The following is a 13,357-nucleotide window of genomic DNA, read 5'->3' as shown; positions in this document are numbered from 1 at the left end:
ATGGAGTCCCTGCAAATTTTATCAAACTTTCATTACGATTTCATAATTCTGTGCATAGCTTTATTATATTATACTAGAGGAACTCAAATTACTTTGGTAGTATGTCTAGCGTTTATAGATTTTAACATGTCCCATTTAGATTAATATCATCAGCTGATTTGGAAAGTCATTTGTTTAGGAAGACAAATATTTTGATCTGATCGAGATAATCTCTGAAAATATATCATTACTAACAACAAAATAAGCCGAAATTACAACCAGAACTGACAGATAGAAATGAAAATTTAATTAAAGTAGAAGTTAAAAATTTGCTGGGGAGGTGACATATATGTTTTATATACCACTATTAATGAACATATTGTTCATCTATTATACTTTAGGCTCCACCATTTTCAGATCTAATCAACAAAAAAACAGCACTAAAATTAAAACAATTAAGAAATATCAGCCAATTTTACGCAATATGATTTCACAAAATGGTAATCACTCTGTACTTAGAAACTTATTATGATTCCTCTCAAAGAAAGCAAAACAAAAAGAACATTTTTCTTATCAGATTAAAATTCACTGACTGAAAAATCACAAAAAAAACATTGATTTTTTATCAATTTTGTTAATCATGTACAGTGACGTCTAATTTGTGTTTTGGCTTTAATTACTACCCCAGATTAAACTAAGCATGAACGTCGGGTCTTGTACCGACTGATTTAGTAGTGTCACAAGTTAGTCAATACTCAAGCCATCCTTGAAATATTTTTGTTTACAGTTTTCAAGATGGGATGGTGGCTAGGTGAATTATCCTTTCCCTAAAATCTATGTGAAAATGCAGAAATGAAAAAATAAATAGTAAGATGCATATGTTGGGTTTAAGTCTCAAGCAATGATAAATGATCACTGATTTAATTCATATTCTTTTCTATAGAATTTTGAAGGAATTATTATTATGACCCATTCAAATATGCAGTAACTTAACTTTGGTACTGTTTGAGGAAATAATTTTAAACTCAGTCAGACAAACCAAAATCATGTCATTTTTGTTTTTTTGTTTGTTGCTTAGTATTGGTGTTCAAGTCTTTATATTTCAAATTTGATCCAGATTTATACACGGCTTCTTAGAGTAACCTCCTCTCCCTTTCTGACCTTGTACAATACTGGAGAGGTTTAGTTTGTGACTTACCATAAGCTGTACAGAATGAGAACAGGGTAAATACTAAATTAATAACAAGTGTCTTCATCTTTACTTCTGATGATCTGCAATGACAAAAAATAAAAAAAATAAACACTCTATTCGTTATCTTGCCATTAAAACATAATATATATGGCATAATATATTTAAAAGATAAAATTAACACTAAACCTTTTCAACAACTGATAAGCTGAAGAAATTTGTGATTGATGTTTACAGGTAATTGAAGCAGTTCCTATGTTTACTGAGAAATTGCAATAAAAACTTCTCTTTTTTAAGGTTTTCATGGTTTATACTTATTGAGAGCAAATCTTACAAAATATAAAACAAATGTTGTGGAGCATATATCATCACCCCTCGTCAATTTTAGGTTTGTCTGAGGAATTCTTCACAAAGAAAAGATTCTTCAAGATTGAAGCTCATCTGTCAATCAGTGAATTGATAAAAAATCAACGCCTTCTAAGATATTAGTTGATAGTGCAGATTTTTTTCCTCACATAAAATAGCAATATTAAGTTCCTACTATTTTACTTTGCAAATAAAGAATTATACTAATTGGAATCAGATATGTCTAACTGTCAACAAAGCTTAAAATATCCATAACAGAAGATCATACTATCAGTTATACTGGATTTTTTTCATAATATGTACATATGTGATATGGTCTTTGCTCATTGTTAAAGGCAGTATACTGTGACCTATAGTTGTTAATTTATGTGTGATTTGGTCTCTTGTCTCATTGGCAATCATACCACATTTTTGGTAATTCCTGTTCCTCTCTTTTTATTGAAAGATCCGATTGTATTCTTCACTTTTTTTTCTGCGATTTTGAAATAGCCGAAATTTTTATTGATACAGCAAGAATGTTGATGACTTAAGAAAAGGATATCTCTCACTTACCTTTAACAAATAAAGTCTTACATTACAAAAATAATTAATCCCTTTTAATATTGAATGAGACCTTGAATTGAGCACATTATAAAGTCATATGATATAATGTACTTCACCGTACAAGTGGTTACTACAGCTAAATGTCAATTCACTTTACACAGCACACAACAATAACTTTCTTAATTTCCACAAATTTTCAACTTTAAAATATCATTAGGTGTTCTTTCAATAGCAACTTCTACTTGCTTTCGTAAAGTAAATTTGAAACCGCCTCTAATATATACTGAATTTGACACTCATGTCAAATATTTTCTATAAAAGCCGGATTAGATTTTTCCATTTAATTCAGCATATGACACTGAAAGGAAATTCAGTCTTTTGATAGATGCCTAACAATTCTTCAATGTACTATTGATTAACTATGAGTACATAATTTTCTCTCTTGAAGCTCCACAAATTTGCTTCATTTCAATGTTTCCTCAAATTTAATCCAAAATTACAAAGGTTTTCACAATGAAAGTAAAATTAAAAACATGTCAAAGCCACTAGAACGGACAAAAACTGTATTTATTTACTCCGCTACTGTATAAATATTTGTGTGAACAATGTCAATCTGAAATCTGTAAACGTTAATGAGTTGGTGACTCAATAGGCACACATCTTCCGATGGAAAAGATTAAAAAAAAAATCCATTTGCAAGCTAAGATCCCAAAGCCTCTCGTTCTGTATTGGGAAAGAGAAAGTGATTTGATTGTGAAGATTTCAAACCTTGACAGTGGTGTGTACGCGAATAAACGAATCCTTTTCATTGATTTTGATACGGTCCAACAAAAGTGTCATTGAAGGAAATGATCATCAGATAATAACATAAACTGGCCTCACTGTGACAGGTAAATTATCCCGTTCATTATAGACTTTTAATTCATTTTGTACAAAAAACCTTATACATTGCCATAAATTGCTTATGATGCATATATATTTTTCTTCTGTAATATATTTCACATTTTTAAATTCAAAGGGAAATGTCATTGTACATTTCTGTTGGTTCTTTTTAATATAATTTGGAAAAACAGAGGCACTCCCTTTGCCAAAATATATGCTGCTTTTTCAGATACACAAACAGGTCCTTTTTGTTTTAGACTAAAAAAAATTATGAACAGTTTTGGAAATAGAATTTTCAAGTTAAGACATAAAACAGTTATTTATAAAATTCAAAACTGCTTTTGAAATAAATTGTGAATTATCATCAATCAGCAACCAAAACATCTTACCCACGGGGGGGTAACTTCGATATTTTCTTGGTAGGGGTGTGCCATTTTTGCCTCAAAAAACGTACCCATTTTAATATAACATTCACTGAAATTCAGTACCTATAGTTATATAAATATTTAAGAAAGAATGACCTATACTTATATACAATATTTAAAGAATATGACCCATGCTTATATAAGCACTAACTCATCGGTGTTCATTTGGGAACTTATTTGAAAGCACTTTGTTTGAAAGGTGAACTTTCAAATGAATTGATTTAATTTAATATAATAATTGACCATTAATAATGTATGATTCTCAATAGCATATATTTATATATGATATGTAGATCATACCCCAAATCAATATAGTTTTCAAACGCAATTGCATTTTAATATAGGATGTCATTAAAAAAGAGAGTCATTTTTATATAAAATCTTGCAAAATTATGACCCATATTTTTGGCACATCCCCGTATACCCAATAATAGGAAGTTGACCCCCCGTGATCTTACCTAACTGGTCTAACAGTTTAAGTAAAGTATAACTGCAGCAGTTAGTAATCATCAAAAATCTGATGGATAACCATAAGAAGAAGAACCCATATTTGACGATTTCCCCATGTTATCACCTTGATAATCAATCATAAGCCAATTACATGTAATGATCGGTAATCGAGTAATCCTTTTATTTAAAAAAATAACCATCAATATTTACAATGTTTTTATAGTTATTTTTAACATCTAAAAGTTGTATGAACAAAGACTGTAAAGTTAAAAAGAATCCATCGATCATAATTAAGCGCTCTATTTACTATCTGTCGAGGTTTTAAAACAAAATTCGTCTCTTGAAAAGAGACCGCTACGTGCATTCTGCTCTCCGGGCGAAATCCTAATTACCTGTTTTATTCTTATTATGATCTATTAGTAGCTATAACATATTAAAATCTGGTCTCGTTTAATAAATAAATTGCAAGCATGCATGTAAACCTTTGGGAATGAGTGTACCTAGTCCTTGTACATTGTCTGTGATCGTTTGGCTCAAATTGCTCAAAAGTCGAAAGGCAACGTTGTCCAGATTTGGATGCAAAGGTGAAAAGACGAGGATTATCGAAGATAAATTAATTTTGATTGGATGCCACCGAATTTTATCTACAGCACAGACCTGTCGGTAGTTTCACCATTCTCCGTGTTAGAAATATGTCTGTAAGCATGGAAGTTTGGAGGGAGCAGGGGCAGTCTCTCGGGATGGGGCAATTATTTTTCTCTCTCTTTTAAAAAAACACAATAGGATAATGATTTAATAAGGATACATTAATCTGTTACATCACACCCATATAATACCATGCTTACATTTCTCTGGTCATTTACCGTTTGGTCATAGAATAAGTGTGTCGTGAATGAAGGGTATATATCTTGTTACATCACTTTCACATCATATGAAACGGTGAATTTAATATATTTTATTGACAACTCAATGCCTATAAATCATTAAAGAGTTTCCTATTCTAATTTTTATAGTTATAGAGATAAATTTCCAATAAATAAACTGATAATTGACTATCTAAGTATTACAAAAACATAAAACTACCGCAAACTAAATTTATGTGAGTGCTCCTCCAAAGGCGGCCAAGAAAAGCTATCTTACGACCATTTTCCATATCATTCATAAGTATCAGTGAACATTTAAAGTCACAAATCCGTAAATTATTGGAAAATGATTGAGTATACGCTGATCTCGGTACATAAATTTCCCGAACGTCTTTCATCCAATGTTTACTTGAGAACAAGGTATTTATTGAATGGTTTAACGCGGTAACTTTGTTATTAACTTTTCAATTAGTTTTAATAACTATTCAGTATTTATTGGACCGTGTGAAAACAGAACAAATATAATCTGTGATCTTTAACATATATATTATGATGCCTTTTCTAGCATCTGGGACAACAAAGGCTATAGATTGATGTAACATTATCAAAATGAAGCTTTTTGAATTGAATACATAGGAAGGGGTGTATCGAAAGAAGTCACGATTTCTGAAAATTAATTAATAAGAAATTTATAATATTATTTCATATTGGATCAATGCGATAAAAACAGATTTTCTGTTTTTAAAGAAAATATAAATTCGGATTATTTTTTTATTGATATGACTACCTACAGCATGCTTATTTTGCTTAGTTATTTCTTAGTTCTAACACGAACCCAGATAAAACTGTAAAGTTACCGTTAAATAACTATACTACGGGGTGTGACCCCGTGTACTTGTTTGTGTATACGCGAATTTTGCATTCCACCATTTCCTGGGAATACATAGATAGTTGCGTTAACTTAGGTATGAATTAATTAAATTAGATGGTCTTATTTGAACAATTTAATTTAAACGAATTAAAATAAAACAAATTGAAAACACGCTCAAAGTTTAGGTAAGCCGAAATGAAAATACAAAATCTGAAAGAAAAACTCAAGTGTATGAGACGTTCAATGTTTCCAAAAATAGAAATAAAAGATGTGAAGTTTGTATAAATACCTGCTTAAATAATAATCCTTTAATCCAGTTCTATAGTGCACCTTGCGTGTTGCAAGTTTTTATCATTATCAGAATATCTGGTGCTAAAATTAGTAAAAATAGTAAGCCCAGCGGGGCGGAATGTCAAATCGGTTAGCACACATCTAATCAGGTGACATAGTGTTTGAACAATTCGCGACAAATGACAGGTCAATTATGATTAATCATCTATACAAAATATTATTATATGATAATTTAATCTAAGATCTAAAAAGTGTTCACCCATACTGTGACAGATATCGTCAAACAAAGTCCACAGTTGCTATAGTTTTTACTAAATTTTTGTTTTAAAATGCAATTAAGATAGAAAATGTGTGAATCAACAGAATTGCTATTCCAAACTGTTATATTTGTTCCATTCATAAGAGCCGAACATATTATTCAATTTTGATGGAAAAGTTATGGATTAATGGAGTATTATTGTAAAAAGCTAACTTGCTGACCGGAAGGAATTTATCGTCAGCCAATATAACACACAGAAACTGAACATGAAACACATTATTTATTTTAATACATTTTTCAGTTTTGAAGCCAATATCTTTTTTTACTTGTAAAGGAAGAAAGATGTCGTTAATGTATTATCCGATGACAAGTGTTAGCTAAAGTTTCAATTCGGTAGCCGATTTTCTTAGCAAGATTTAATTAATTTTGACGCATATCACGCGAGCACTTGTCCTTATCTTATCCTATTTCTAAGAGTTATGTTACTACATCAAGTATTACATGGTCTTTTGGTGAATTACAAGTTGATAATGCGTTTTTAATGAACAATATATGTCATTTTAGAATATGACGATATTTACGTACTAATTCATTTAGAAGGCCAATGATAACATCGATTTATGTATTTGTTTCTGTATTTGTAACAGTGGGTTGTGACATGGTTGTTAACTGTTATCCCCTTTCTGTATTTGTAACAGTGGGTTGTGACATGGTTGTTAACTGTTATCCCCTTTCTCATTATTTTAGGCTTACACAAATATTCATGTCCATATTAATATTATATTTTGGTCAAATATTTATCGCCCAATATTGTTAGGAAGTCTAGCTCTTTCAAACCAAAGTTTGCTTCTTTCTTTCTTTCTGAAGCACTTTTCTATGTAAACCGTAACAATAAACTCTAAGGACCAGAAGTTTTGAGAACAACATATATTTATTTGGACCCAACGAGACATTAAATAATGATAATAATTGTAATAATTAAAGGACTAATCTTGTCCAGGGACTTCATTACTAAGAATAGGTCTTGTAGAAGTGAATTAAAACTGTTAGCTCTGTAACAAATATTGTTATCTATTCGTTGAAGTTCCATAGGTTGATATATTCTAACGTGTGATTTGGTCAGGTTTTATGAGCCCCCCTTTTGAATTTACCTTGGGGTTCGATATTTATGTTAATTTATTTTTATCAACTTAATTTATCAAAACGAACTTGACAGTTTGAGAGTTTTAATGTGTGTGTTTTTTTTTTTTAGACTAAAAACAGAAGAAAAATCTATTACTTGATTAATGAAAATTAGATTGTAACGTAAAATAAAAGCTGTGTTTATCTCCGTGAATGACAAATTCATTGAAACAACACAGAAATGACGCAAGGAACCTCTTTATATTTGACAGAAAAATTGACAAAACCAAAAATAAGTACTGACGGTTTTGACACGGGTGGAATTATGATTTATATCAATTCGCTGGCAAGGTCAAATGCAAGATAAAATCTACCGTTACATTAAATTAATGAAAGCCCTTTTCATAGCGGTATTTAATCATTTAAAGTTAGTTTATAACAGTACTAACTTTATCAAAGTCAGTGGTCGAGACCTGTCAATATTCCCTTAGTTGGCAATGAAAGTTTTTTTTGAGTGTTATAGTTGTAAAATGCAGGTATAATATTATATTTATTATATTTTTTTAGTATTATTGCAAGTGTCATCCATAAAAAAAGTTGCCGAATAGTGAGCAGCTCTATGGGATATCTAAAAACAGTATAACTTGAAATCATGGAATACAAGACGAATAGTAATATAAGAAATAATCACGGAAATGTGAAAGGTGAATACTACTTTACACCTGGATTCTTACCTGCTTATGATGACAGAGATTGTTATCAGACATACCTGGCATGCCAACCAATGTACAATTTTTATCAAATTTAGATAAAATTTCATACCTGCTTTGATACCGTAGATTTTCTTCCTAAGGTAACAACTACATCCATACAAAATGTCACTCTGTTTATCTTAACCAAGAATAACAAAAATACAAGACAAGAAACAATATTGTCCCGTCTCATTAATTCAGATGTATATCATATATGTAAGACAAAATCTTGCACTATACGTGTCAATCGTTATTCAGGTGTTTTTAGAGTTTTTGTCATCAATTACATGACATCCATATTAATTTTCCAACAATTACATAAAACCAAAACATGACAACTGTATCAACATTTAAAAAAAATACAACTAGTAAGTTTATACAAAGTTCATTGTAATCTATGCATATATATCGAGTAATCAATTGCATGCAAATTTTCTTGTACATGTTACAAAAAAACACAATGCAGAAAATCTACCAATTGTGTTAGGTAACAAATTAGATTAGAAATCTCACCTTGTAAAATAGTTAATCCAGGCAGCTGTTTATGAAATATTATAATCATATATGTCAACTTTTTCGCATCCTTATAAATTGTCACTCGACACTATATGTTATCATCTGTTAATTTAACAAAGATTCGAAATTCAATTCACAAAAGTAAGAAAATGGAGTAAGTTTTTTCCTAGTAAACATTGGAAAAGAGTTTGTATTCGTCCAGCCCTCAGCTATACAAACAACTATATTAATTGGTTGCTCTTTATAAGTTACGATATGAATTAAACTCCTTGTAATAGACACACCTTCACGAGTGCAGCCTTATTTTCTATGTAAATAAAGTGAAAACTTCACTAATTCTCTACAATATGAAAATCTAAACATGATTAAGTTAGAAGTCACGTGACATGGAAATACCTATAGAGCGGAGAGCATGTGGTTTTAACAAGGTTAAACTGATAACGACAATAAATTATCAAGTTGACTGTTCTTACACAATTATGACAATTTTCTATACCACATAAAAGTATATCCACATGAACAAAAACATTTATTTGCTACCGTGACATGTGTGGAACTGACAAGCTTTTGCCAATAAGAAGGTTTTAGATTGGAATAGTATTTTTATGCATATTAGTTAAAGACTGAAGCACAACTTACTATAATAAATAACTGTTTTGAGCTTTGGCGGGCCTATGAAGTTTGGTCGGTCGTCCTGAACATGCATGAAATATTTGCCACTGGACGTTAAGCAACCAACAATCAATCAACCAAAAACTCGAAAACGTTTTGCACAGGTTTATGTGGGAAATAGTTATAATATTGACAGTGTACTATTGGCGAGGGTTCGCTAAGATAATAGAAATACAACTGAAAATATATCATTATACTTTTGCTGTGTACATACTCGATCCATTTCAAGTCTTCATTGTAAGATTTGTAATATTATATTTTGTAACATTATATTTTTAGACAACGTGTATGTGTTCATATTTTTTTCAACTTGAAAGTTTTTCGGTTTTCTGCGCCCTTTTCTCAAAACCGCAATGTACATGATGTATATATACGTTTTCTTTAGCGAATTCGAACGTTTTCGTTTTCAAAAGCGAATCGGTTAAATTCTTATCGATAGACGTCATGCAACGTTGACCTTTCATTCTTTCTAACTTCATCCTTTTATAAACTCCGTGCATCTCAAGTCCTTTTCTGGGTTCAGCTTCCAAACAAGAGAACTAAAACGCACATATTTGAAAGCCAGCCAGAGATGCAAAAGATGTGTAGAAACGTTAAGAGTTAAATGTAGCAGCCTCCTTTTTGGTAAGATGAAAAAAAGTTCTTTAAAACAATTTGTTTACATTACTGCATGTATTAACCAGAAACCAGTAGCTTTTTTGGGGAAATAGTACCTCAGAGAATCTTTTTTTTTCTCCACAAATTCAGATTCAAATTATTAATTAATTCAACAAAAAGATACGGTTTTCTTTATAATTTGTAAAAAAAAAGCAATACAATTCAATATTCACGATGCAGTACCTACAAGTACAACTTAATTATTGTTATAAATATTGTTATCCTTTTATTTCTTCCTCAAATAACATGAACTTGAACACCTTCGGTCTCACTGCAGTTGTTCGGTAATATATTGAGAGGTTTGGTATGTTATGATATTTTTATTCTTTACATTTCTTATCATTGATATGAACTCTTCTTGCAGACAAGACTTTGATATCAACGTTTCCGTAGATAAAACTCAGTTATTTTGTGATTGCAATTGTTAATAGGGGAAACAACATTTAACTTAATTTACTCTTTGTTTTACAAAAAACTTTATTATAAAATGGAGCATTTTGGAAAGTCCAAGATTAACAATATATCTTCTTTTTCTTTTTATTATTTTCTTTGTATTATTTTATAAAGTCACACATGAAAAAAAGAGCCTACAATCAGACCACTGTAGTATAAAACTGTGAAATGACTTCTGCACTAAATAAAGGAAGATCTCTATCGCATTTTTAAATTCCTTGAAAACATTTTTTTATGGACAGAGTACATCAACAATAAATATTCATGGGGCAGTACATTCCTATCCGGTGCATTTTTGATGTTCTCTCTAATTGTTTGTCTTATTATTCTTGTTTTTAGAAACATTCAATAGTGCAAAAACATAATTATGATTTTAATCAACGATTGCGGCTCTTGTTGATGATCGCAACTTTTCATTTTTACAGTGCAAAATGATTAATATCTTATCACTTTATTCTGTCCTCTTTGTAACTTCTATTTGATTCTATATTCTATCAACATTCCCGAACTTTTATATACTGTAAGGTCGCCATTACATTCCAAAAAAACCTGACAGCATAGAACCTTTTCTCATTATGGAGGAAATTGCTCTTATCAGACTGAAACGCCGATTTGGAAAACCTTTTCTATAATCACATTAAACGGGACAAATTTCACTGCACCAGATGCATGTGTCAATGTATTTTCAGTGATGCTCGAGGTCATACTTGATAAAAAAACAAAAACCTTATAAAATATTTGAGGGGATCATTATTTTTCATCATAAAAAAGGACCCCAAAAAACTACCAAAAACCAGTTGAAAAAAACAGATTATACATGAGGAAGATGCACGCAGTAATTTCATATACGACTTTCTAAGTTTTACAACAGCAAATTTCAATAAACAATATTTGTACAAATAACAAGAAAGCCCGGGGAACAACTTGCTAGCTAATCGAATAGTCTATCATATGTCACATTAGTTAAACTAAGTTGGCACACATTATAATTTATATATGCCAAGATCATTGCATGTTTGAATTGCATTTTTGAATTGAGATCTATTTAAGGCAAGGATTTGTATAATCTCACTATACAAATCCTTGCATTGACGAGTCTTGTGAAGACGAAACGTGCGTAGTAAACCTAAAAAGCTGCGACTCATTTCACAAAACATTCTTTCAAGAAAAAAGTACACATACATGTAAGTCATGATCATTTCAATGGAACTTACGATACATTTTTGTGGTAAGACATTTTGTGAAAAAAAGCTTCTGGTATCTGCTAACTTTTTGCATATTTTAAAACACAACTCATTCTCGTATAGTCAAAATGATTCACAAGATAAAAGTGACAAGAACTGTTTCTTTGTGACTTACACACACATTGCCTTTAAATGGTCTATATTAGATACAGACATACTGATCCTCCTTGTTATAATATCATACTCTAGCATCAGTAGATTGATAACTTGGCTAATATTTAAGGACCTGTTTGGTCATATTTATCTTCAAATGTTTTGGTTCACATAAATGCTTTCAAATTTTCAGATTTGAGCTTCCCGATGAAGTAGAATCTTGACAAGCGTCATGAAGTAGGAATTTATTAAAGTATTGTTTCATTCTTTTGGATATAACATGCATGCAATCTCCACTATTATGCTGATTATATACTTTTCTTTTTGAGTACTGCTTCCTTTTTTTTAACCCATAATACGCGTATAAGATGCAAACGGAACTACTAGAATATAGTTAATAGAGTGCTTTAGATCAGAACCCAATAACAGAGTTTTCTCTTTGTCTTTTTTTAAGATATCATTGCATTTAGTATATTTGGTTCTATTAATGATAATTCCTTGATTTAGATCTATGTTAAATCGAGCAACAAGCCTGCATGATTGTTGGTCCATCAAAGTTAAATATGCAAATTAATATTATTTATTACAATTAAATTGTGTACAAAAAAAAAAATAGACATATTGAGCACATGTGATATTCTTGCATTGCTTGTTTTCATTTCGTACAAAGTTGCTTATGTAAATATTCTAGTGATCTTTTATGTAGGCGCCTTATTGCTGACTATACGATATGGAGTTTGCTATTTTTTGAAAGCAGTACCGTGATATTTATTTAAATCCACGTCATTTCGACTTTGTTGGATAGTTTTCTCATTGGTAATCAAACTGCACTGTTACTTTATAACCATTCTCATTTTCCGGATCGGCATACATATTTTTGTACACTTCAAGAACATATAATTTTTCAACATGTAATCAACATGCCTATTGGAACCAACTGTGTCCCTCTTTCGGGCGCTTCTGACGAGTTTTATGTAGACGAAACATTACTGTTGGAGTTCGTTTTCTTTTTGTTCTAATTTATCATATCAAATTATAATCCTTGTATCTTTGGTTTGTTTTTACACTTGGAGAAAAAATGATAATTTCAGTTTCCCTACTGCAAATTAACTTTTCATTTCTGCGTAAAACATTCTATAGCAGCGCATGCATATCTAGTACATATCTCAGAGCTTAAATGATATATTGAACCTTCCGTTTCTTACCATACATTCCTTGATAGAGATATATACAGCCTGTCGTTGAATCTATTGCAACAAATGTTGAGTTGCAGTCATCCTTTCTTACATATTTGTTTGTATTTAGGGATTTAGATTAAAACAAAATGTTGACTGCTGTTCCACTATTTTGGTATTTTTAGTTATCAAGTCTGTTTGTTTTGTTCACACATCTTTGTCAATATAATGGAATTTGATGCAACTGTCATACAAGTAAGAGGTTTAGCTAGCTATAAAACAAGGTTTCTATAGTATACAAAGTACGATATAATTTCTCTGCATATTTGGCTTTGCTTTATTTCGCCATATGCTAGTTCCATCTGAGCCAAGTGAATATGTGCTATGCGGAGTTTTAATTTAAACTAAATAAATCATGGTTGGAAGTTTTCATATAGTTTACATTATCGTATCGTAAAAGTATAACAAAAATATCGAATGCCAAGGCCTATTACAAAAAGGATGAAGTCCATAAATTTAAGACTGACAAAATGAAACACTATGAATCAACGAAAG

At 30.7% G+C, this 13,357-nt stretch overlaps 1 protein-coding gene across 5 annotated transcripts in view; it reads right to left on the bottom strand.

Moving 5' to 3' along the window:
• LOC143073460 (fibroblast growth factor receptor-like 1) overlaps positions 1 to 8,879 on the bottom strand; it is a 35,039-nt gene extending 26,160 nt beyond the window's left edge. Inside the window, exons 1-2 of one of the 5 annotated variants that reach the window (XM_076249020.1) lie at positions 8,506 to 8,879; positions 1,178 to 1,251 (exon numbers count right to left, since the gene is read on the bottom strand). In XM_076249020.1, the coding sequence (XP_076105135.1) occupies positions 1,178 to 1,235 (58 nt within the window). In that variant the 5' untranslated portion in view covers positions 1,236 to 1,251; positions 8,506 to 8,879. Of the gene's footprint in view, positions 1 to 1,177; positions 1,252 to 2,086; positions 2,594 to 4,334; positions 4,354 to 5,857; positions 5,987 to 8,062; positions 8,148 to 8,505 lie in introns of those variants that run through there. The other 4 variants (XM_076249023.1, XM_076249021.1, XM_076249024.1 and 1 more) reach the window with 4 other exon arrangements.
• Between the last annotated feature and the right edge of the window lie 4,478 nt (positions 8,880 to 13,357).

This window comes from Mytilus galloprovincialis, chromosome 4 (genome assembly GCF_965363235.1).
Source record: "Mytilus galloprovincialis chromosome 4, xbMytGall1.hap1.1, whole genome shotgun sequence".
NCBI lineage: Eukaryota > Metazoa > Mollusca > Bivalvia > Mytilida > Mytilidae > Mytilus > Mytilus galloprovincialis.
This window is presented reverse-complemented; position numbering and strand designations above follow the sequence as displayed.